The sequence below is a fragment of the Colias philodice genome, chromosome 29 (genome assembly GCF_061535455.1).
Source record: "Colias philodice isolate Cphi_HAF_F1 chromosome 29, ilColPhil1 Martin Lab GWU primary, whole genome shotgun sequence".
In the NCBI taxonomy this organism is placed as follows: domain Eukaryota; kingdom Metazoa; phylum Arthropoda; class Insecta; order Lepidoptera; family Pieridae; genus Colias; species Colias philodice.
In genome coordinates this window covers 7,524,773-7,551,714 of record NC_143114.1, presented here as the reverse complement: position 1 = coordinate 7,551,714, position 26,942 = coordinate 7,524,773, and the positions used below count along the sequence as shown (strand labels likewise).

Genomic DNA, 26,942 nt, shown 5'->3' with positions numbered 1-26,942 from the left:
CAAATTTCACGGTTTAATATAAAAAAAATAATAACAATAATGGATTATCAGCCATTAGGTTTTCATAACATAAGCGAAAGCTTAGTATCGATCGTTATATGTCCCAAAATATTAGCGCGTTAGAGCAAAATTTCAAGCGTCATGTCAACACCGTCACATTATGGAGGCGACGATTTTGTTATCTTCCAATCTATCTTCCAATCTAACCAAAGAAGTTTCACTTCAGACACGTGTGCTCATCACACTTTTATTTAAATACATTTATATCAATAAATCAGAGCACGTATTACTAATTTGCGTTGACAAGCCAGGCGCATTGCAGGTTGGCTGTACTCCAAACGCATCTGCAGGATCCTGCTACGTAAGGATTCAATAATTCACTAGAATAAGGATGGAAAAGCTGCAAAGGGCAAGACTTTATGAAAGTACAGAATTATCTACAGAGTCTGGTTAATTAAATTATTAATGGGAAAAACATCCAAAAAGTAAATTATACAGGGTGTAATCGTTAAGTGTGCACAGGCGATTATTCCGTAACTATTGCAGATATCAAAAAACTTTAAACTGATATCGAAAGCCCTTTACCTAATGCTCAAAATTACAATAATAACTTATTAAAAATAAAACGGGAAATATCGGTTCAATATTTAAAACTACGCAACGGATTTTGATGCGGGTGTTTTTCAAGAGAAAAGTTTTAGTATACCTAATATAATTTATTAGGTTTTAGACAAAGCGGGCGAAGCCGAGGGCGGAAGCTTAGTATCAAAATAAAAGCTAGTCTATAAATTAATGCACCCATCCAAAACCGCACCACAACAACATACGTTTACCCCAATTGAACGATTGTAGGGAAATTAAATTTCTATGAAATAAGTATTGAGGGTTCGTTCGTTTTATTTCGAAGCAATAACACAGAGTAATGAGTGGATAGAGACTGCGATAAGGCGTTTTATAAAATGTTATTTTTGGTATATTTTATAATATTATGCATACAGGCATGTTACGTATGGAATTAGTATTTCCACCATAAAAAAATGTTATCAAACAAGCGATTGGTCTTCTCACAAAATAAAATATCGTAAGGTGGAAATTTACTGTTTTACCAAAATGTGTAGTACCTTTCATAAGGCCTAACATTCGCTGTTATTCATAAAAGTTAAAAAATACAGAATAAAAATTGACAAAAATAGTAAACATTATTGTACCAAAAAAGCTTGTATTCGGTACAGATATTGATATGGTACAGAAAATTCAATATATTTTGCATACTAGTACATTCAGCGCGCTATTTTAACATCTAAAAATAAAATAAATACAGTTCATTATTTGTTGATGATTCGATTATATTGTCACCTTGTTTGTCACTAATCTTTGTTAAGTGTACAAAGTTTGAATTAAAGTGCCAAACTCGAGAGTAAAAGAGAAGTGCCAAAATCGAGAGTATAAGAGTCGGTTATAAACATAGAGTTGAATATAAAAGCGTGTTAAAAAAGCTCTATACATCATTACTCTATGCACACCCTCACAAGGCAATAACAGTTTTTATGCTCAAGTATTATTGACGCAGAATGTAAGGCTTTGTAGATTGTTCGCGCGGAAGCCTTGCTCCGAGCGACACGACCCTGTTTTTAGTCACTTTGACGATTCGATAGTGGCTTTTAGACATTAGGAAGTATGGAAAAGGAAAAATAACTGATTGAATTGTATTCCTACACCCTTACTATTAATATAAATGATATTATGATTGCGAAAGTAACTCTGTTCGTATGTCTGTCTCTTCTTCACGCTGAAATCACGGAACCGATTTCGATCTAATTCAGTATAATGTTTGAAACCTTATAAAGGACATTGTATAGATTTTATCTTGGAAATTCCTCGGGAATGGAAACTATGCGGTTTTCCTTCGACTATGTAGGCGTAACCGCGGACGGAAAACTGTGAAATGGACGATCAGGTAATTTTTCAACACTCAGTAAAACCGGTTTGAATTTTATTTGTTTTTATTGTATCAAATAAGCTCAGAAATTACTTTATTCAATTTGAACTGTTTAACGTACAATGTACTGTAACTGTAGAAAGATACATAATACATTATTGCTAAGTTCCAAACTCTATATTTTATAGGCGAAGCCGGAGCAACTGGCTAGTATTATATAATTAAACACCAACATTTTATTATTTAAGTATTAGTTTTACTGCACATAATTACTCTAATACCCTTTTATTACAACTTATACCGATTAAGTGTTACAAAGTAATTTTAATTATTTTTAAGCGTATTTAATGTAGTAATTTTTATTACATACTAGCGGTCCGCCCCGGCTTCGCCCGTGGTAAATATTTACGTTTTCTCTACATAAGAGCTATCCTCGTACTTCAAGGAATATAATAAAAAAGACGGGTTGCACTGGGGGAGTGCCGGCAGAAGTGAAAACTTGATTATTAACGTTGAGCATGTTTGATATTTTGGAATGGTATCCGTCTTACGCTTTTTCGATCAGGTCACGTGTCCTGACGCGAGTTTAAGATTTTATACCCATTACAGAAAAAGTGCTCAACGCCGCTAAAGAAGTTTTCACTTCAAAAGAATTATCGAAATCGGTCCACCCGTTCACGCGTGATGCCGTGACAACGCGAAACGGGTTTCATTTTTATATATTTAGATTAAAATAAGGAATATGGATGGTTCATCAAAATCAGTTAAAATGTATTGATTATCGATTGAAGTTGGTCCTATAGTGCATAATCCATACTAATATTATAAATGCGAAAGTAACTCTGTCTGTCTGTCTGTTACTCAATCACGCCTAAACTACTGAACCAATTTGCATGAAAGGTATGGAGATATTTTGATACCCGAGAAAGGACATAGGCTACCTTTTATTCCGAAATATGTACCACGGGCGAAGCCGGGGCGGACCTCTAGTTTAAAATGTTTCTTTAAAAACAAGCATTCTCTTAAATATTGTATTGTCACCGATCCTTCTTAATTGTACAAAGTTTGCATTTATCCGTTAAAATTGTGTCTAAAGTGAATCTAAAGTAAATCTATACTAATATTATAAAGCTGAAGAGTTTGTTTGTTTGTTTTAGATCGAGGAAGGCTATAGGCTATATATCATTACGCTAAGACCAACCGGAGCGGAGCCACGCGGGTGAAACCGCGAAGCGCAGATAGTATGTTATAATAATTAAAACGTGTTAAAAACGAATCGTGGCAATTTACGTAAGCGCATATCATCCGAACAAATGCACCAAAGATCATTTTTGTAGTCTATAAAACAAGGTTTGCCTTCATCGACATCACTACATAGTATAAAACAAAGTCGCTTTATCTGTCCCTATGTCCCTATGTATGCTTAAATCTTTAAAACTACGCAACGGATTTTGATGCAGTTTTTTTTTTAATAGATAGAGTGATTCAAGAGGAAGGTTTTAGTATATAATTTATTATGTTTTAGACAAAGCGGTCGAAGCCGCGGGCGGAAAGCTAGTTTTTAATAAACAACACGTTTCCACACAAGTCTGTAAAAACTTAATAAATACGACCATAAGAATAGAACTACACCGATGGGTATTCAATACACAGTGAAGCTCTCCCTTGTGTATTATTTAGGAAAAGCCCGTAACAGTGCGGCGTGTATTGGACTTCTACCCTACAATATTTTCTTATAAGCACAGAGTAGGGAACTAATGGAGCCATCTTGAAATTTATTACTTACTAGCGGTCCGCCCCGGCTTCGCCCGTGGTACATGTTTACGTTTTCTCTACATAAGAACCATCCTCGTACTTCAAGGAATATAATAAAAAAAGAATTATCGAAATCGGTTCAGCCGTTCTCGAGTTATGCGCTTACCAACACATTTTGCGATTCTTTTTTATATATAAGAGAAGAAGAAGATTAGTGTTTTTAATTTTTAATATAATAGGTGTAGGAGATAGATTATATTATGTAGTTTAATCGTGATAACGTAGAACTCATACCTTCGGGGTTTGAATGAAGGTTATCGCAATGAAAATAAAATATGAGTAGCTATTAGGTAGGTAGGTAATTTGTGCAACCTTTTAAAATACAACATTTTTACATTACCTTATTATTATTATACCATCTAATAACAATGCCTGCAGATTTTGAGTAAACATGTCTCAAACATGCCGATAACACATAATTATTTCTGGCCGAATTTTAGCTTGTGTGTGTTTCTCAAGACGCAGAGACAGATAGTCACTTTCGAATTTTTAATATTAGCAGGAATATTTAAATTAGTTCCTAACATCTGTTTAAAGCTCTGTCAACTCTTTTGATAAATAAACAGAAGTGTCACAGTCTCTATGTCCAGCTACACTGTGCACACCCCATTCTAATAAAGTGTAATATAGGAAAATGGAAACTTATCGCGCGGGAACTTATGGACCTTTCGGAGTGTTCTGTGGCTTCAGTAATATCGGGGCAAGCGGCAAACCGAGCTGCCATAATGTGGATGGGTTACCGTGATAAAGTAAAAATTAAAAAGTCTCTAGGTTTAGTTTTACTAATTTTACAAGAATAGAAGATTACCAAATTAGCTTATTCATACCTAGTACAGTGTTATAATAATTATTATCTACTAGTGGTCCGCCCCGGCTTCGACCGTGGTACATATTTCGCAATAAAAAGTAGCCTATGTCCTTTCTCGGGTATCAAAATATCTCCATACCAAATTTCATGCAAATTGGTTCAGTAGTTTAGGCGTGATTGAGTAACAGACAGACAGACAGAGTTACTTTCGCATTATTTTATAATATTAGTATGGATGTTCATACTAATTTAACGTCCTAAATAATTTTAGGTAACTTTTATATTATGGCGATCAAAAGCACTTAAAAATAAGTTTTAATGAATACATATTAAAAATGCATTTGTATATGTAAGCATAATTAGAATGAGAAAAAGAACAGAGAATAGAAATTATCGTCAGGTCTATTTATTGGTGTGTGTTGACTGTTGTGTCAATGTCACTCTAATTTTCTGTCTCTTACACCCGTATTCACAAACAGTACTTCCCTAAGTAAAGCATCAACACTGTGCAAAGGGTAACACTTCTCAGTGCGTTCCAATCATCGAGCCTTTCTATTCATAGACAAAACTTAAGTAATGCTTGGCAAAGCAAACGCACTGCGTAAAATGGCGGCATGTGATTGGTCCATTTGTATTGCTAAGTTCATGGTAGAGTTTGACAGGAGTAAATGACAATGAAATTTATAAACTGCTTTATTATCATGCAGATGTGCAAGCAGATGTGAGATGAGCCGAGAGACCTTTTTAACAATTCTTGAAACTGACGGCTCGCTCACTTCTATAAGATCTCCCGTAACCATCTGTAAATGAAGATTATAAATTATTACCTACATATTATACTTAATTCTGAAAAATTCTTGAAACTGTACCTACTGTTAGGTATATTTATGAAGCTCTTGATTGACAAAAATGGAGTCTTTGATACAATAATGTATTGCTTATTTGTAAATTATAAATAGGTAAGTGTTTTCTTAAAACTTACCTGAAAACCTGAAAAATCTATAACGTTTTCTAAACTCTTCCGAACTATAGTAATCAAAAGGATCTTGAAGGTCCCGTACCACTTTTCTTGTTATTATTGTCCTTTGTTAAAGTGAAACTTTTATTACATCGTCTCAAACTATTTGGTCTGTGTAGCGCATGTCGCGTGTATCGCGGCTGCCGAGTAGGTATACCTACTCGGCAGCCGACCGTCACGCGACATGCGCTACACAAAGCAGTGTTCGGAACCGTTCGAACAGTTTCACTTTTACCGTGGTTTCATAAAACCACACAACATTTTTTCAAATATCCTATCGTTAATATAATAATCGAATTCTTCTTCACTGCTATAATCCATTTTGAGGTCGAAAGTAACAACAAAATAAGACGACAAAATAATATAACTTCACTCGTTTTGTACACGTGGCCTGTTTTTGGTCTACTATGCGTTGTTTAAAGTAGCTATCGAAGTTGCTTAGCTGTGCGTTCAGTTTAACGAGCGCATAGTGCGCTTCACCACTTAAGTATTGTTTGTGAAATGATTTTGCTACCCCTATGCGTCCATGCCTACTATGAGACCTCACAGTAACGTTTGTGAATACGGGTGTTAGTGTTAGTGTCACTCTCAAGTGTGAGTTGTGAGTGTCAGCGTCACTCTCACGGGTAACCTATTAAAAACTCGAATTTCTATTACCCGAATCTTAAAATCCCGAAAACGGTTGTTAGAACTTTTAAAAGACAGATGTAATGAATGACAAATTTTTAAAATTCCTTTTTTAATTTCCCAGATGAATCAATCTCCAGATGCACCAAAACCAGATTTTTAAAAAGTATTTTTTTGTTTCCCGTATTTTCATAATACAGATCTCATTATACCAGATTCTCAAAATACTTTTTTTTGTTTCCCATCGTACCATTTTCCAAATAAACTATTGCCAAATTTTCATAATCTTTTTATTTGGTTCCCATATACCTAATCGTATAACAGATAAACTATTGCCAGATTTTCATAATCTTTTTATTTGATTTCCATACAATCGGGATTATACCTTTACTATCGACTGAAAATAAACATTGTCAGTAAGTAAATTTATTGTTTTACTTGTCCATTACAGACCGGTTTTAGTGTCAAAGTCGACTCAGTAGGTTAGGTTTGAAATACGACCCCCACGCTAGAACTGACTCGCTATTGTTTTACTTGCCTATTACAGAAAATTCGACTCAGTAGGTTAGGTTAGGTTTGAACTGTGACCCCCCATGCACGAGCCGAGCGAGCGAAGCGAGCGTGCCGCGGCAGCGGCCGGCGAGTGCCAGAACCGACTCGCTATTGTTTTACTTGCCCATTACAGAAAGGTTTAAGTGTCAAATTCGACTCAGTAGGTTAGGTTAGGTTTGAACTGTTACCCCCCATGCACGAGCCGAGCGAGCGAAGCGAGCGTGCCGCGGCAGCGGCCGGCGAGTGCCAGAACCGACTCGCTATTGTTTTACTAGCCCATTACAGAAAGGTTAAGTGTTAAAATCTATTCAGAAGGTTAGGTTAGGTTCGTGCTGCGTCCCCCTGCAAGGAAAACGTTTTGCTGGATATCGTTTATTTGAATTTCAAAAATCTGGACATCGTTTGTCTGGATATCAATTAACTGTATTTTAAAAATTTGTGTTTTAAAAATCTGGCTTTCGTGCATATGGATTACGGTCATCTGGATTTTGTGCATTTAGATTTCGTATGTCTGGAACTCATTCGTCTGGATTGTAAAACGTCGTACAAATAAAGAAATGGGCAAATGAAATTCGGAGTTGCGATGATATGGCAAACAAAACTTCGAAATTTTAAAATTCGGGGTTATGAAAAAATGTCCAAACGTTTTCTGGATTATGATATTCGGAATATTAAAATTCGAGATTAAGATAGGTAACCCTCTCACGCTATGTGTCGTTAACCCATTGAGCCCCGAACGGCCCGATCGGTCCACGACACAATAGATTTTCTATTGTGTCTGTGACTCCGGGGCCTGAGTTATTAATTGTGAGTGTCATTATGACAGATAGTATGTGTGTATGTGTGTACTCACAGGCGCAGCGTGTCAGCGGGCAGGGGTCGGGGCGCGTGCAGCAGGTCGCGGTGCGCGCAGTCGACGGCGGCGGGGCGGCAGGCGCACGCCCAGGGGCACGCCGCGCCCGCCCGCCCCAGCGCAGCCAGCAAGATCAGTAGCAGCATTGTTACGTCATCTGAAAAAAAAAAACGTTTATCTATACTTCTATTATAATACTGAAGAGTTTGTTTGTTTGTTTGAACGCGCTAATCTCAGGAACTAAGAGTCCGATTTGAAAAATTATTTCGCTGTTTGATAGCCAATTTATCGAGGAATACTATAGGCTATATATCATTACGCTAAAACCAACAGGAACGGAGTGTTAGATATTGAACAAAGGAAAGGAATAAGTAAATAAGACGGGGTAACTTCACAGTGGCTTTATTGACGCTAGAGCCGCGCGAAATACATATTTTTGTGTAGTTTTCTAAGTAATTTTGTGGGAAATGTTTCGATAGAGCAAACAAAGAAGTCAATAATTAGGAGCAAGCAAGGAGATGGGTCACCTGCTTGTTAGCACTTAAGTGACTTACCTAGACTTAATTATTTTTTAATATTAAGGCGAACCGCAATCGCCGGTACAGCCTGAAAATCAGCGCTGCTTTTGTGCAGCATTTTGCTGAGGCTGTATCCGTTTGCCTAATTTTAAGATAAAATTTGTAATGTTTTTGGCTGTTTTTTTTTGGCAATAAATTTCTTTTCTTTCTTTCAAATGGTCACCACTGCCCGCACTCGTACCACAGGAGCTTCGCGAGCTTTTTAAAGATAAAAGCGCTCTTTTTTGGAAGCCCGAATGTCATAAAACAACTGTTCGAGAATACAGCTAATGTTACTTGTTTAATGAATTATTTAAATTATTTAGGATATTATTTTAATATTGACATGATTTTAAAAGAGCAACTATGGAGTTTCTTGCCGGTTCTTCTCCATAGATACCTACTGCTTTCCGAATCGGTGGTAAATGTTAAAATATGTTATGACGATTAAAAAGTGCTTCCAGAAGAAGTCTAATTGAATAAATGAATGTTTGAGTTGATTATCAACTTAGTAGTTATTGTAGTAGACATTATATTATGCAATACTATACTTATAAGTTATACAAAACAGTGCAGTATTGACCCCGGTTCAATCGTTCCAGCTATACCCATAAGCGGATTTACAAAAATAGTCCCGTATTGCCTTCCATTAACCACTCTGATAAACGTGAGTGCACGTCTGTTTTATCACACGAAGTACGGTCAGCAAAAACAATAATATTAAAAATATTTTCACATTAATAAACTACATTGTATTTTCTAGTGTTTACGCGAGTATTATAACATTTAGAAATTAAAGATTTTAAACGCAATTTATTCATTATACTAGCGGTCCGCCCCGGCTTCGCCCGTGGTACATATTTACGTTTTCTCTACATAAGAAGTAAGAACCATCCTCGTACTTCAATGAATATAATAGAAAAGAATTATCGAAATCGGTTCAGCCGTTCACACGTGATGCCGTGACAACGCGAAACGGGTGCAGACCCGCCGCCTTTTTAATTTTTATAGCTCCCGCCGCGCAGCGCGTCGAACGCGGCAACTGATACACAAAAATAATCCTTATGGCATGATTCTGTATTCACGCGCGATGACGTTTTCATGTATAACTTTGGTGTTTCTACACCGATTTACATGATTCTTTTACTTCCAATGAAAACTTAGTGGAATTCACAGAGTGTCTCAGTGAAATGACAGCCATAATTGACAGTCACAATGTGCAGTCAGTGTTTATGTTAGGGGACTACAATGCGCACCCCGGTGAGTCTTTTGCTACCGAACTTTTAACTTTTTGTGCGGAACAATCGTGGTCCTGTGTAGACCTGGAACTTATGCCGGCGGACAGTCATACATTTGTAAGTGATGCGCACGGCTGTCGGCGCTGGCTCGACCACTGTCTTGTGACAAGTGCCGCGCGGCAATCCGTGTCCGCGGCCTGTGTGTTGTATAATACTTATTGGTCTGATCATTACCCTGTATCTATACGATGTAACTTTAATTTGCTTAAACCTAAGATTTCTATACCTACTACTTGTATAAATAGGGTAGTCTGGGGCGAACGTGACTCAACTCAGATAACGAAATTTAAAACTGTATGTCACTCTAAACTTCGTGAGATTAATTTTCCTTCAGAATTAAGAAGCTGCTCAGATGATATGTGTCGTAACCAAAATCATAAAATCCTATTAGATAACATGTATGACGAGGTTATTTCTATTCTGTCGGAGGCCGCTATTAGTAGTTATAATGTTACCGAAAAGCGTAGATGTAAATACATTACCGGGTGGAATAGGCACGTCCGCGGCGCTCACGAGAAGGCTCGGCTATGTTTTCGGGCTTGGTTGTATGGGGGTAAGCCCGGGGCCGGCCGTCTTTATGATGATATGTGTGAAACAAGGCGCACTTTTAAATCAAAATTAAAGTGGTGTCAGAATAACCAACAACAAATAAAAATGGATATTATTGCTGAACTTCACTCAAACAAGAAATTTGGTCAGTTCTGGAAAAACACCAATAAAATGAATCATAAGCCGGGCCTCCCCGTCAGCGTGGCGGGAGTGCACGAGCCAAGTGAGATTGCCACCTTGTTCTCCCACCATTTCAGGGTGGACTCGCCTCTGGGGCCAGCGCGGCAGGGGCCCGATGCTGAGGAAGGTGGTGAGCGTAGTGTTTATTTTACTACGAAGGAAGTGCGTGCGGTGATCAAAGGCATGGTGAGGGGTAAATCCCCGGGTCACGACAGCCTTAGCATCGAGCACCTGCAGCACGCAGGTGTACACCTACCCAGAGTGCTTGCTATGTTTTTTACCCTGTGTTTAGGCCACTCCCATCTGCCCGATAATCTAATGCGTACTATAGTTGTACCAATCATCAAAAATAAAACTGGTGATACATCGGATGTAAACAACTATAGACCGATCTCACTAGCTACAGTGGTCGCCAAAGTACTGGACAGTCTGCTTGGTCAGCACCTGGATAAACACGTCTCGTTAAACGACGCTCAGTTTGGTTTCAGGCCCGGGCTTTCCACCGAGAGTGCTATCCTGTGTCTCAAGCAGACTGTACAGTATTACACGAGTAGAAAGACTCCAGTCTATGCATGTTACCTCGATTTATCCAAAGCATTCGATCTTGTATCGTACGATATTCTATGGGGTAAATTAAGGAATGAAACTTGTCTACCTAGGGAAATTGTGAAATTGTTTATGCATTGGTATAACAATCAAAAGAATTTTGTAAGATGGGCAGGCTCTCTTTCGGGGGAGTATGGGCTGGAATGCGGGGTGAGGCAGGGGGGGTTGACCTCCCCCATGCTTTTCAGCCTGTACGTCAACCGACTGATCGATGAGCTCAGCAGCACCGGCATAGGGTGTCATATAGATGGAGTCTGCATGAATAACATCAGCTACGCAGACGATATGGTGCTGCTGAGCCCGTCGATTGGTGCCTTACGAAAGCTCTTAAAAATTTGTGAATCCTACGCAGTGGCTCATGGGCTCAAATACAACGCGAAAAAGAGTGAAATAATGATTTTCAGGCCGGACAACAAGCGATACACATTTGTTCCGAATTTCACTCTGAGTGGTACAGCTCTAAACAAAGTCGAGCAATTTAAGTATTTGGGCCACTGGGTCACCGAAGACCTTAAGGATAGTGTGGACATTGAAAGGGAGCGCAGAGCGCTGTCTGTCCGATGCAACATGTTGGCCCGCAGGTTTTCACGGTGCACGGGGACTGTCAAAGTTGCACTTTTTAAAGCGTACTGTCAGTCCTTTTACACCTGCAGCCTGTGGGTTAACTATACACAGCGGACATACAGCGATCTGCGCGTTCAATACAATAACGCGTTCCGGGTGCTGATGGGGCTGCCGCGCCACTGCAGCGCCTCCGCGATGTTCGCGGCGGCTGACACAGACAGCTTTGCGGCCATCATGCGTAAACGGTGCGCATCTATCATGCGCCGCACGCGCGACAGTCCCAACACCATCCTGCGCGCGCTGGCGGACCGGTGGGACTCTCCGATGCTGGCGCGCTGGATACGGCTGCACGCAGTCGTTTAGTGATTTACCGCCATCATCGGGAAGTCCACCCGGACCTGCCACTTTATGTTTATTTTAGGTTAAAAAAAAAAAAAAAAAACATTCTTTATTACTAACACTAGTATGTAAGCTCGCAATTGTACTAACACTATATGGATGTAATCTTAGGATGAATCTGAAATAAATGATTATTATTATGTCTCTCTCCATAATACACGGGTACCACCAGAAGGAAGGTACCCGGTCCTTTGGAAGGCTTACGTGGGGACACAGGTCCAACACGCAGAGGCCCTTTAGAGAATTTAATGTGTTGTGGGACACCAGCCGCAGCCTGCCCATGACTGCACTATAGAGATACAGCCCTGGGCAGTCCGCGGCCGATGCAGGACTATTGTAAAATATGGGAATTAAAAATCTGGGTTATGGAAGGAGGTGTTCAGTGGATCGGTAGGTTGGGTCTATGGGGACTATGGACGTCTGCCTTTTCAATATTAAAAATTGAAAGTGATGGCAGACGGTGACTCGCCAGCTCGGTCGATGGGCTCCCAAAAAGGTTACCGAAAATGGCAACAAGGGGGCAACATCAGCTGAGCGGCTGGGGGTGTAGAGAGGTGCGGCACCGGTTTCACCATCGCGGGCCCGCGGGCCCGGAGCGGGTTTCCCCGCTATTACGCCATTAGACACTTCCACCCCCGAGCATATAGCTCTGGCGGCTCCACTCTGGACGGCCAACAAAGGCAAGCCAGAGGTGGGGGATCCTGAACCTCGTCATTGTTCACTCCGAACTGCCACTGGGACAGTCCGGAGGTGAGGACAGGGACCTCCCCCGGGAGCGCTCGGTTCCCGCGGGGTCGCTACTCCCCGACACCTCGCCACAAGGTGCCCTGCGGGTTGACTGACTGCACGGCTGGGATATCTATTGTAGATATGCCAACCGGGGGCGATGGGGTCGTCACATCCCTACGCCTATTATTATTATTATTATTATTTACTATAACCTGCCCAGGAGTATGAAGAATAATTGTGCCAAATTTAGTTAAAATCCGTCGGGTAGTTTTTGTTTCTATAACGAATATACAGACAGACAGACAGACAGACAGACAAAAATTTTACTGATTGCATTTTTGGCATCAGTAGGGATCCCTTATCACCCCTTCATAGTTTTTTTTTAAATATATTCCATGTACAGAATTGGCCTCTACAGATTTATTATAAGTAAGTATAGATTAGCGTGGTGACCACGTTCGCTGCAAAGTGTGATAAACTTCGGGAAGATTATATAATGAATAAATCGCGTTCAAAAACCGTTAAAAATCTTTAAGTTATAAATTAATAAACTAGCAAAGAATATCAAAGATAAAATTATATTTTAAATGTTAAAGCTTGTGAGGATGGATGTCCGATGTATGTATGTTTGTTTCTCTTTCACGCGCAAATTACAGAACTGATTTTGATGGTACGTGGCAGTGTACTTTGCTAATGTGCCAGAATTACACATATAAGCTATTAACTTTATTTAATATGTTTTAAAAATGGCGACTTGAAGCCAGTCTCTTGCTATTTATTTCGTTTGATACTTCGTTGAAGTCTACTAGAATGAATCTCGATTACTCTATATTTTATTTTTATAAGAAACTTTGTTTGCTTGTTTCGCTTGTTCCTTCCTTGTTTTTTTTATATGTATACTAGCGGTCCGCCCCAGCTTCGTCCGTGTACATGTTTACGTTTTCTCTTCATAGGAACCATCCTCATGCTTTAAGGAACATTATAAAAAAAATTAACGAAATCGGTTCAGCCGTTCTCGAGTTATGCGCCATTTTGCGATTCATTAATAGACTATAGAATATAAGAAATATGTAAACATGTCTCCTAATACAAATTATTTTAGAATTTAATTTACAATTATATTTCAACTAACGCTTTATTTGCAGACTCTACCTACAGCAATAGGAAAGCTATGCCGTTTCCGACACTCGAGAGATTGTTACATATAATACGCTTTTAATGTTCGATGAGTAAGCGGTCGCGGGTTCGATTCCATAAACTCAAATGAGAGATAATACGACTATTACGGTTTTTATGAAATTTATGACGTTTTGTATTTTAATATTTTACGGTTGCGACATTGAAAGTGCAGTAGTGTATCTTAATATGGCTCCAATCAAAATCCACTTTAATGTAGTCGAGTTGGTTATATTCACAGACTATGGTTATATTTAACACGATCCAAAAGAAGGAGGATATGTTCGTCTGTTTGTATGTATTTTTTTTCTCTAAGCAGCATTTTTCAGTACTAGATTATTTAATAAATAAAGTATTTTTAATGCCCGAAGCTAATTGACGGACCTATACAGGGTGTCCCACTGTTGGTATACTAAGCTCAAAGGAGGTTATAGTTTTGCATACGCTGAGTACGTAAAAAATGCTTATAAAATTCCAGGCACAGTGTTTTTTCAAATAGATGAATTCTTAAAACTATGTGTACACCCATAACAAGCAACCCGCCCAGCTTTGCTAGCAGCACGTGACCTATCGTTTAAGATTATGTTTTCAAAATGCTCACATTAGCAAAGCGGTATATGCCGGCTGCGCGAAGCTAGAGAAGAGAACATAGATTTTCAGGATAAATATAGCAAACATTTTTTGATGAAATTTTGTTGTTTAAATATTATTTTCGTCATCAGTGTATGCAAAACTACAAGTCCCTTCGCACTTAGTATACAAACAGTGGGACACCCTGTATATATATTAAACGTAGGTAGTAACTATTTTCATGCCAAACTTCATACAGGTCAGCTGTTTTTGCGTGAAAGAGTAACATACATAAATTTAAGTAAATAATATGAGTTAGTCAGAATAATTTAAAGCGTCAGCACAAAAGCTCCTTTTCTGAAGTCGGTTGAAAAACAATGTTACTTTTATTACAGTCGGTATAACCATTGCGTCAACTCTTATATTGGGGTCAATAGCTAGCCCCAAACCCCGGTACGTCTTCATTGAGATGCACATAATATAGTAAATTAATTGACTGACTCGATTAGGGTTGCCACTTAAGAGGAAATAATTTTATCGTTTGACAAATAGTTAAATGTGACAAATGGGGAGTTAAATTGGAAGTGATAGAGCAATTTGGATGAAACTCTCTTGTAAAGATAGTTTTCGTTTTGTATGAAAAATAGGAACTTAAACTGGTAGAGTAATAGGTACTTATAATTTAAAGAAAGAAAGAAATATTTTTTTCGATGAAACTCTCGAGTAAAGATAGTTCTTTTATAGGCATAGTAAAAATAATAAAAGAGATTTTCCTCTTTGGTAAAAAGTAGACTATACCACTATTTAGACTCCTATCTATCTCCAGACATAAAAATCATATAATAAATAGAGTTGTTATTCCAAACAAAAACATTACGCGCGGCCGATGTGGTGGGGTACGTGTGGAACGAGCGAGGCGTGGCTTCAAGTTCAAAGATTAAGCAATGCGCGCAGATGCGACACATTGTGCAATCTGTTTACTCGGTATTATCTGGTGGTACTGATACTAGGGAATTAATAAAAAGAGGATTATATATTAAACTATGTATTTTAATTTCCTTTAAATAATATCAATTTAGTAAGCTTTTGTCGTTTTGTGTAGTAATCAATAGTTTTATCAGTTTTTGCTTCATGATGTAATCGAATTTTGGAGTATTGGTTTATAATAGCCCTAATTAAATGGATACGATGATTCAATGTTGATGGCTGATCTGAATCCTATTGGAACAACTGTTGATAAACCTTTTTTTAATAAAAAAATAGGTAAATAAATAAATATTACTTAATATAACCTACCGTTTCACTTTGCGTAGTCGGGTAAAAGTATAAATATTTAGGTACTACACCACGGTTATCTTTCCTAGTATATATTGTATATACATAGTTAAAAAATCCAGTTACATTTTTTTAACAGACTCATCGATAGTGTCACGTCTGTGCTGTTAGTCTATGAAAAATGGCGCGAAACGCAGAACGCGTGGTGATTTTTCGCAAAATGATAACAATATTAGTAAAATGCATGACTTACTCATAATAAGGAAACTTACTGGTGAAAAGTCACTCCTCGGGCTTTGTTTGTATTATAGGAACTGTTAAAACAATATCTTAGCACACACGAAGGCATTTTGAACAGAGCAATAACACGTGTTGACGCGGCAAGCGGGGAGCACAGTCCGGCACAGACTAATGAGACTCGTGACTTTTGACTCTAGCTCGTTGTAAAGAGAGTGTAGTAGCGATCGCCTCTCTAGTATACATACATCTCAATGTAATAAAATCACTCTGTGGCAACGTGAGAGACAGACGAACAAACACACAAACACATTTGTGCATTTATAATAGTAGTAGGGATTTTATTAACTGTCTACTACGCTGGATATTAGTTACCTTATATAGGCCAGCCATAAATATATTTTTCTTACCTCAAGCATAAAACCAGTAATAAAACCGTCACAATGGCTTTGTTGCCCGTTTTCTAGCTACAAAATAAATGTTTTGTTAAAAAACAATGAAATACAGTAGCCATGCCAGTAGTGTATTGTAAATAATAGAAACAAAAACTTTATGAAAAACACAAATATTTCAATTTTACGTAAATTGGAAATTTTTGACAATATACTGTAACGGCCTTACTACTAAAAAAGTTAAACAATGGATAAATTTCTACCATTTTCTATCATAGCTGTGTCCTGCTCTAGTTCACGTGAAACGTCAATCATAAAAACAAGACAGGGGCCTTAGACAAAGTAACAATTAAAAAACGATAACGAAGTTAGAAAAGGCAAAAATGTATGGGATTGACATACGCCGCGTTAGATCACGTGGTCTATCTAATGCCAATCCCATACATTTTTCCTTTTCTAACTTCGTTATCGTTTTTTAATTGTTACTTTGTCTAAGGCCCCAGGTTATTGCAATAACTAATCTATTGCATAGCGAATTAAATGGGTAACATTTTATTAGTAAGACCGTAAGTGTTTGTATTTAATGCGTATTTTCGTTAACGAAGCCACAGATGGAAAGCTAGTAGAGTATAATATCTTGAGCTAGAATAACAATAAATAGCAATGAATATTTTTTCTGCAATCACTACATAGTATAAAACAAAGTCGCTTTCTCTGTCCCTATGTCCCTTTGTATGCTTAAATCTTTAAAACTACGCAACGGATTTTGATGCGGTTTTTTTAATAGATAGAGTGATTCAAGAGGAAGGTTTTAGTATATAATTTATTAGGTTTTAGACAAAGCGGGCGAAGCCGCAGGCGGTAAGCTATCACATAAATAATTATAACAAAATTTAATTCGTTTTAAAAAAGCTACGAAAGTAAGAAAAATGGAACGAAATATTATTCCAAAAATGGGAATCAACCAACCTTTGAAGTAAGTTAAGTACTTAAGTGTCTCAAGTTAATGTCAGTTTTTACGCCTCTTTTGTTATGTATGTTTATCCGTACATTTCTTCGAAATGGTTAATCCGATTATGGCCATTGTGCCGACTATTTCTTCCTTTTGAAGTTGCATTCATCATAGGTGGAGTTGGATTTACCTACTATTTCTGTTACCTCGAATATATTAGAACTACAAAAACATGAAAGTATTAAATATGAAGATTATTTGTACCTACTACACAATATAAAGAAAAAATAAAAATAATAAATGTCTCATTTTATAAAGTAACTAAGAACATCCATAAGTTATGGTTAATAATTAATATTCCTTAATTCTATTTAAATATTAAAGTTTTTACAATAGAAGGGATAAGGCAGCCCTATTCAACAGTGACGTCATTGAGACCTTTTACTGACCTACATCAAAACAAGAGGTTTACTCCGAAATCTTGGCTGTAATTGAAACGTCACACGTCCGAACAATTAAAAAAAACAACCTCCAACGCATTTTCAACCATATGACCTGTACTTAGAATATTTTTGCTTTAAGCAACTGCCAGATATAATAAATTATCTTCGTTCATGTGACACAAAAGCGCGGGAGGCGTGAATTCGAAATTCGAACAATGACGTTTGACAGCTGAATAGGTTTTTTTTCTTCTTTTTTTAATTCAAAGGAGTTTAAGCTCATGAAGGCTGGTTAATTAAATACTAATGATTTCGTATGGGGTGTGAAGTTATGAATATTAAACGTGGGAAAATTGAACATGCTAATTGCTCTTTAATGTGCAGTTGCTCGTGTAATAATTGCTTTGAAATTTATGAGCCGGAAATTTTCTTGAGTGACGATTGATCGAATTTCGACGTTCCCAAGTGAGATTTTATTTTTGTTTTTAACGTACTTTTTTAAATATCCTTTGTGAAAATGTTGTTCCTGTTTCTAAATAGGGGGACCCTATTATAACGACTTCGCTGTCTGTCTATCTGTCCATTTACATCAGGCGTAATCTATACTAATATTATAAAGTTGAAGAGTTTGTTGGTTTGAACGCACTAATCTCAGGAACTACTGGTCCCATTTAAAAAATTATTCGGTGTTAGATAGCTATATATCATCACGCTAAGACCAGCAGAAACGGAGCAACGCGGGTGAAACCGCGGAGCGCAGCTAGTGAAATATTTTTTATAATAACATCTGATCAGTTTAACATAGATAAGTTCAAAAACTGCTATATCCATTCATATAACGATATTACCATACAGTAATAGTCCACATGCAAAATACATCAGTATCAACGCTAACAAAGTTAGGCGCGTGGCACACGTCCGATCCACTTAACGTCTCGCGCGCGTTTGATTAATTTCACCACAGACTATATGCGGTGCACAGACTATGTATAGACAATAGAGTAATAATAATAATAAATAAATATTTCAGGACAATTTTCACACACGGCACAATCTGATTCCATACTAAGCTTTCGCTTGTGTTATGGAAACCAGATGGCTGATTATCATACATATATAATTTTTAAATAAATACTTATATAGATAATTCACACCCAGAGCAAACATCTATGTTCATCTCACAAATATTTACCCCGGGTGGGAATCGTATCCACGACCTCTGGCTTGGAAAGCAGGGCCACTACCAACCAAGCCAACCGGTCAGTCGAGAGTATATAACTAGGCGCGTAGATTTTATGGATTTTAAAGAGAATTTTGGATTGGATTCAAATGTCAGTTCAATTAATCCTGCCTATGTTTTATTTGTTACTCTTTCGCAAAAAAGCGACTGGACCAATTTGGATGAAACTTTACAGCAGCATTGATTATTCATGAGAAGAACAAATGAACAGTTGGAATTCTACTTGATTTTCTTTGAATGTAGAAACAAAATTCGAAGTTCTGTGAATTTCAAATAAAAAAAATTAAAAAGACACGTGTGTCACTCGGGGACTGCCGCGGTAAAGCTATTGCATAACATGCCTTCAAGCCACACCTCCGAGCCCGTCGGAGTGGGGAGCGTAAGGTTTTTTCGTTACGGAATTTCTCGATTCGGTCCCCGCGCTCAAGGCCCGCGATAGAAGCTATGCAATAGCTTAAAAATATTTATTCTGTAACAAATATGTTTACAATTTTAACAGTCATTGAGACATCCTTTTAATCATTTAAATGCTTGTGTTAGAACATCACGCTCTTCCGACATTACATTATCTGATTGTTACACGAATATTATTTAAAAGTTTCATTAGATAATCAAGATTAGGTACTGTAACCTACTTTTATTGAAAACTCAGTCAAAACTTCACTACCTACATAGTATAAAACAAAGTCGCTTTCTCTGTCCCTATGTCCCATTGTATCATGTATGCTTAAAACTACGCAACGGATTTTGATGCGGATTTTTTTAATAGATAGAGTGATTCAAGAGGAAGTTTTTAGTATATAATTTATTAGGTTTAAGACAAAGCGGGCGAAGCCGCGGGCGGTGAGCTAGTAAAAGTATAAAATACTCTAAGTCTAAACCACATTGGACTCCAAAAGTTGCAACCCCGGCAGAGCCGGGTAGAGCGGCTAGTGCTATAATATTATATTTTATGACTCTCCTTTTTATTATTAAGCGAAATGAATATAATATTTATACTAAGGTCGTAAACATTTCATTTCATTAAAAGTCCTGCAACTACCGTGTCAGCTACCTAATAATACTGTTTATTACTGTATGCAATTATTTATCCAAGCACAAAGGAATAAATAGCATATATATCGCATTGCTATCGCTTAAGCAATACGTCTGTAGACAATTAATTCGCACGATATTGTCTGTGCTTGCTGTAGGGTTGTCACTTGCGAGTTTTATAGCATTCTAATCTATTACTATAATATAATCTATACTAATATTATAAAGCTGAAGAGATTGTTTGTTTGTTTTTTTGTTTGAACGTGCTAATCTCAGATACCATTACCAATATACCATTCCAAAATATTAAACATGCTCAACGTTAATAATCAAGTTTTCACTTCTGCCGGCACTTCCGGAGTGCAACCCGTCTTTTTTTAAATACTCAGCGTATGCAAAACTATAACCTCCATTGAGCTTAGTATACCAACAGTGGGATACCCTGTATACACAGATGTAACTCGAACTGGCTCTTGCCATTGCCCTGGAAAGCAGAAACTGTAAATTTAGTAAAAGAGAAAATTCCATTTAAAAAGTTAATAAATTATTGAATAGGCTATTGGTTAAAATAACATTGTAATTAATTTTCCCTTTTATTCGCAAAAATAATAAATCAATTAAGGCAACTTGGCAGCCCTATTGACGCGGAACGTTCGGCGCCATGACTCGATTAATTTTATTGAATGCCGTTTTTATTGGTGACGTCACGGTTCGCGAACATACCCCCCCTCCCCCTCCCTCTCTCACTATCTAGATATAGGCAATATGTGACTTGTGAGCTATATGATATTTAGGAGGTATAAAAGGTGTTTCTTAGCACACGTGTCAGAAGTGAAACTTCTTTGGCAAGATTCAAAGATACAAAAGTCGTCGCCTCACTCCATGACGTGACGTGACGTGAGTTGTATTACTCCTAAATATTATATGTAAAAGGTCTTTGTTACATAAGGACATAGTTTTATTACAACACTAGCTGCCCCGACAAATGCCCCTTTTTCGTGTTTTCTCTTAACACTTTAAAACATTTTGCCGATTTGGTCGAGCCGTTCTCAAGATTTACGATAAGCAGCACATTTGGCGATTTGTTTTTATTGTACACTGATAAATTGATATTTTAATAACTGTATAAAATCATATTTTTTAACCATAAAAATACATATTTTTTTTAAAATAACCAGTTAAATTTGACCCTAAAACCCACCAAGTACCAGGACATCATATATCACCAAGAGATTATCTCATAATCTCTGATGATTGATGGCTTGCTTCACATCCTGCAAGTATTCGGGAGTTTTACGTAATGCCTAAGCCAGATAATATAATACTACTAGTACTCCAAAGCTTTGGCATAGATGGAAGGGTTAATGACCTTTTATTGTAGTTCGATTTTATATGTCTTTTTTGAAGTGAAACTTCTTTAGGCGCGTTGAGAGTAAACTCTCAAGGTCGCGTCATGGCAATTCGCATCATGGAGTAAAGCCACGATTTTGGTATCCCTGCATTCTGCCAAAGAAGTTTCACTTCAGATACGTGTTCGGCAAACACGCTCTTTTTTATATTTAAACTAGCGGTCCGCCCCGGCTTCGCCCGTGGTACATATTTACGTTTTCTCTACATAAAAACCATCCTCGTACTTCAAGGAATATAATAAAAAAAGAATTATCGAAATCGGTTCAGCCGTTCTCGAGTTATGCGCTTACCAACACATTTTGCGATTCATTTTTATATATAAGAATTGAGAAACAAATGTATTGATTTTTTGACATTAATAATAAATAATTTTGACAAAATTTGCCCTCCTTTAAATTGTCAAAAATATACAAAATTTTGAAAGGATCACAAGCGAGGCATCATCTTTAAAATAAAAAAGAATCAACAAAATCGGTTCACCTATGTAGTTCAAAGTTTTGATGCCACAAACCCAAGTGAAGCCACATGCTTGAACTAGTTAACTATATCGATTTAATTACTTGCATGAAGAAATGTTTGAGTTTGAGTTTGAGTTTGAGTTGTAATGTCATAATGAAATGAGGAAATAATTAGTATTTGAAGAATTCGATATGACGTGTCACTGTGGGAACTATATGCGTTCAGAATGGACCTAGTCCGAGAGGCGGTGGTGGAATTTATTTATTTATTTATTTAAGGTCAGCCAACAGTTATTTACATCAGTACAAACATACAAAAAATGAAGGAATGTAGTAAGGAATGAGATTTCTTTATTATTATTTTTTACATTCCATCGTATTTTTCTTTCCCTAAATTTATTTCCGTTTAAAGCTAATTAGTCGGGATTAGTACCTCTATTCTATTGTTTTAAAACTTTATAATAAATATAATATTCGATTACTACAGAGAGAAATGTAGATATTACCTAAACAGTATGTATGCACCTTTGCTCGTTTTAATATTAAATATTAATAAAATATAGGTATTACATTACTCGTTAAATGGAGCTCTCTCCTAATAGTAATAAATGATTAAAATCGAAACACAATAACTTATATTATTTTTGATTAATATTTATATGATATGATCACTTACAATAAAACACAGTCAGCTCTCTGACTAACTCAGTGTTGTGTATTGACTCAAGTGAGTGAGGTGTTTAACTACTTGTTACTATAATTAGTGGAACGTATGTCTTAGTTTGTGCTTAGGCTGGTTATACACGCTGGTTACGTATCGTAAATAAGGCTGGTTATAAACTTTTTTATTTTTTTTATAAAAAATAATAATTTAAAATATAGACTAGCGAAATGTTTTATTGCGTTCGGAAAGCTTTCTATCTAAGTCGCACAAATATATTTTGTGTTGAAATGTGAACAATTAGATATTGAATACAATAAAACCACTTGATTGATAATTATTAATTACATCTAGAAATAAAGATAAAAGATAAAAGATACTATGTCTAAGCCAAAAACTTGAAAGTTTCGTAAGAAAGCCTATATTACAGGCTACAGCACTGTATAAAACAAAGTCGCTTTCTCTGTCATAGGGACTGTCCTTATCTTATGTATGCTTAAATCTTTAAAACTACGCAACGGATTTTGATGCAGTTTTTTTTAATAGATAGAGTGATTCAAGAGGAAGGTTTTAGTATTTAATTTATTATGTTTTAGACAAAGCGGGCGAAGGCGCGGGCGGTAAGCTAGTTAAAGAATATATGGAAGACTAGATTTCCGCCCGCGGCTTCGCCCGCGTTTGCAAAGGAAAACCCGCATAGTTCCCGTTCCCGTGGGATTTCCGGGATAAAAACTATCCTATGTGTTAATCCAAGTTACCCTCTATTTGTGTGCTAAATTTCATTGTAATCAGTTCAGTAGTTTTTACGTGAAAGAGTAACAAACATCCATACATCCATACATCCATACAAACTTTCGCCTTTATAATATATATTAGATACTAGCTGTGCCCGCGACTTCGTCCGCGTGAAATAGTGACTGCATAGTAGTTACTACTTAACTTTTATTGAATATACACGTACTACCATAAATTATTAAAAGAACTGTTAGTAAAATTTATTACTAAACTGAGCTAAAAAATAAAAAAATAAGTGCCTAATTAGTTTTCTACGTAAAATTTATTTTAAATTATGGCATATTATTTTTTAGGCACCAGGAGGGAGAGGAGCAAATTTATTTACCTTCCTTCCTTGTATGGATGTTTTTGACAATATATTGTGCAGCAACAAAAAAGCACTGAGCTTCGTATACGGTTGTGTGATTCTCTAATTTTATCAAAATTCAATTACACTGATTGTATGTATGGTTCCAGATTACTCGTACGTACTAAAAAGGCTATACAACGTGTACAAAATAGTTGCGCGCGATTTTGCTGGAATATTCCTCCGCGCCATCACGTCAGTCCTTTTTTGAATGAAGCTAAAATTTTAAATATGGAAAGCCGACGTCAAGTGCATTTTTCTAAGTTTCTTTTTGGGATTATTATTAATGAGCGTCCAACGTACCTTTACCAGAGGCTTCATTTTTGTAGGGATAAAGGACGCAAATCGCTTGTCAATGAAACCAGGGGCATGAGTCAAAAGCTACTTATTGTGCCCAAACATCACACAACCGCTTTCAGAGGCAGTTTCAGTTATAATGCTACGAAGTGTTGGAACAACTTGCCTCCACCCTTACGTAACCTTCGTTGCATTAATAACTTCAAAAATAAAGTTGCTGCTTTTATTTTTAAAAAACAACCGTGTCCTACTGTAGAATGTAGCATCTCTCTTTTGTGTCTATTTATCTGTATGTATGTTTATTAATTTTTTTTTATTTTCGTTATTATTTATTACTATTTTCTTAATGTTTAGTATATGTACATTCCTATGCCTTCTTTTTATATGTATAATATTTATAACGTGTAATATTGTTTATTTTATTAATATAATTTCTATCCCTCTATACTTCGGTCTGTAGCTGTACTTCAAACATTGGGGGCCACTGAAAATCAGTGCTGTGCTGTTGAAGGCACAGCTTAATACTGAGTTGGTCCCCTTTTTGCTAAAGGTCTGCCACACTTTTGTCTTTTTCTGTGTTTTTTGTATTCCTTATTCTTTTCATTATATCTGTTGTTGGCATTTGGCGAAATAAATTATTCTTATTCTTATTCTTATTCTTATTCAACTGAGTGCCGCCTGACATAGCCTGTAAATGTCTGGAAAATCCCCGGGAAATGCTCGGAAAATCCCCGGAAAATGTCTGGAAAATCCCCGGAAAATGCCAGGGAAATGTCCGGAAAATGTCTGGAAAACGTCCGGAAAATCCCCGGGAAATGCTCGGAAAATCCCCGGAAAAGCCTGGGAAATTCCCGGAAAATGCCTGGGAAATGCTCGGAAAATGCGTGAAAACGTCCGGAAAATATCCGTGAAATGCTCGGAAAATCCCCGGGAAAAGCTCGGAAAATCCCCGGAAAATGCTCGGAAATCCCCGGAAAAGCCGGAGAAATTCCCAGAAAATAACCGGAAAATGCCTGGGAAATGCTCGGAAAATGCGTGGAAATTTCCGGAAAAACCGTGGGAAAATCCCCGGAAAATGCCAGGGAAATGTCCGGAAAATGTCTGGAAAACATCCGGAAAATCCCCGGGAAATGCTCGGAAAATCCCCGGAAAATGTCTGGAAAATCCCTGGAAAATACCAGGGAAATGTCCGGAAAATGTCCGGAAAATATCCGGGAAATGCTCGGAAAAATCCCCGGAAAATGCTCGGAAAATCCCCGGAAAAGCCTGGGAAATTCCCGGAAAATAACCGGAAAATGCCTGGGAAATGCTCGGAAAATGTGTGGAAATTTCCGGAAAAACCGTGGGAAAATCCCTGGAAAATGTCCGGAAAATGCGTGAAAATGTCCGGAAAATATCCGGGAAATCCTCGGAAAATCCCCGGGAAATGCTCGGAAAATCCCCGGGAAATGCTCGGAAAATCCCCGGAAAAGCCTGAGAAATTCCCGGAAAATAACCGGAAAATGCCTGGGAAATGCTCGGAAAATGCGTAGAAATTTCCGGAAAACCCGTGGAAAATCCCTGGAAAATATCCGGAAAATGCGTGAAAATGTCCGGAAAATATCCGGGAAATGCTCGGAAAATCCCCGGGAAATGCTCGGAAAATCTCCGGAAAATGCTCGGAAAATCCCTGGGAAATTCCCGGAAAATCCTGGAAAATAACCGGAAAATGCCAGGGAAATGTCTGGAAAATATCCGGAAAACGCGTGGAAATGTCCGGAAAAAGTGTGGAAAATGCCACTTCAAATTTGCGAAGTAATTAAAGCAGAAAACCAAAAAAGAAAAAGAAAGCTAAAATCTTTCATATTAAATGTATAAACGTTATTACATCACCCAATCTGCAGGGCACTTAGGGAGCTAGGCAGATCGGGCAGACCCGATCGCCCTAAATCGGGACACTAACTCCCTAAGTCTTATTACACCACTCTTAGTTAGGGTTAGGGTCCCTAAAAATTGGGTGGTCTAATAAGCCTTTACACCCTGTATATAGGTATAGTAAATGGATGAACCGATTTTGATTAAATATGTCTAATTATACTTTACACGTTCATTTCATATGTCACTTGAGTCAAAATTCACTTTTTTTATTATCTACCACTTTTATACCTATATCAAATAAATGGATGAACCGATTTTGATAAAATTTGACTTATTTTGACTGATAGGTCGTTCACTTTCATTTAATATATCACTAAAGTATATTCGACAACTTTAGTTATTTTCATTCCCACTTTTACCCTATATACCTAGGTACAATAAATGGATGAACTGATTTTGATACAGTTTATTTAAGAACCAGCGTCGGAAAATATGCTGCCTAACAAAAAAACATCATCTAATTCGGATTACCTGCTAGCGAGCTACGGTGGCACAAACACACACACACACAGCGCGGCGGTCAAACACTTATCACCGATATTTTTGCATCGGGGGTTAAAAATATAATATTCAACGACATAATTTAAAGGACATTTTATGTATAAAATTTACCTAGAAATAAGTATAATTTTAATTTGACCCCTCCCCCCTACTACCTCAGCTTACCCCCCCCACCCTTGGGGACTTTCAATATGATCACTTGGACATAACTGTAGCGTATAACAGATAACTTACGTTTTATCGTACACTGTATGTGATAATGTGTACCATAGAATGCCTTAGCAAATGTTCGCCGTGAGTACTTAAATGGTTATAACTTTTTTATTTATGAACCGATTGACATGAAATAAACACTAAATGTTAAATGAAGATTACCACAATATATTAGTGAAAACTGCATCGAAATCGGATAAGCCGTTTCTGAGATTAGCGTGTTCAAACATACAGACAAACAGACAAACAGACAAAAATTTTTTTAACTACAGTTTTGGGTTTGGGATCGATTTAATAATAACCCCTGCTAATTTTTTTTTACATATTTTCATTGTACAGACACCACTTTTCTAGAATTTTATTATATGTATTGATGATTAGATGAAAATCCATGGAGGTTTGTCGCAAGAACCACAGGACAGTTCTTTGGCATATTATGATATATTATGTAGTTAGATATAAGTTACATATTGTGTAAAATTTAATTGTAATATTGACATGATTTTAAAAGAGCAACTATGGAGTTACTTGCC

General features: G+C 37.1%; 2 protein-coding genes across 2 annotated transcripts in view; one reads left to right on the top strand and one right to left on the bottom strand.

The window, feature by feature from the left end:
* sli (slit guidance ligand) overlaps positions 1–26,942 on the bottom strand; it is a 159,231-nt gene that overhangs the window by 93,890 nt on the left and 38,399 nt on the right. The window contains exon 2 of the mRNA XM_089712697.1: positions 7,613–7,769. Within this exon, the coding sequence (XP_089568823.1) occupies positions 7,613–7,758 (146 nt within the window). The 5' untranslated portion in view covers positions 7,759–7,769. The remainder of the gene's footprint in view (positions 1–7,612; positions 7,770–26,942) is intronic.
* LOC149476106 (uncharacterized) lies at positions 9,324–11,900 on the top strand. Its single transcript, XM_089712546.1, has one exon. The coding sequence runs from the start codon at positions 9,360–9,362 to the stop codon at positions 11,727–11,729; it is 2,370 nt and encodes a 789-aa protein (XP_089568672.1). The 5' UTR covers positions 9,324–9,359; the 3' UTR covers positions 11,730–11,900.

Coding starts and splice junctions, on each gene's coding strand:
- LOC149476106 (XM_089712546.1), top strand. CDS start 9,360: ATGACAGCCATAATTGACAGTCACAATGTGCAGTCAGTGTTTATGTTA.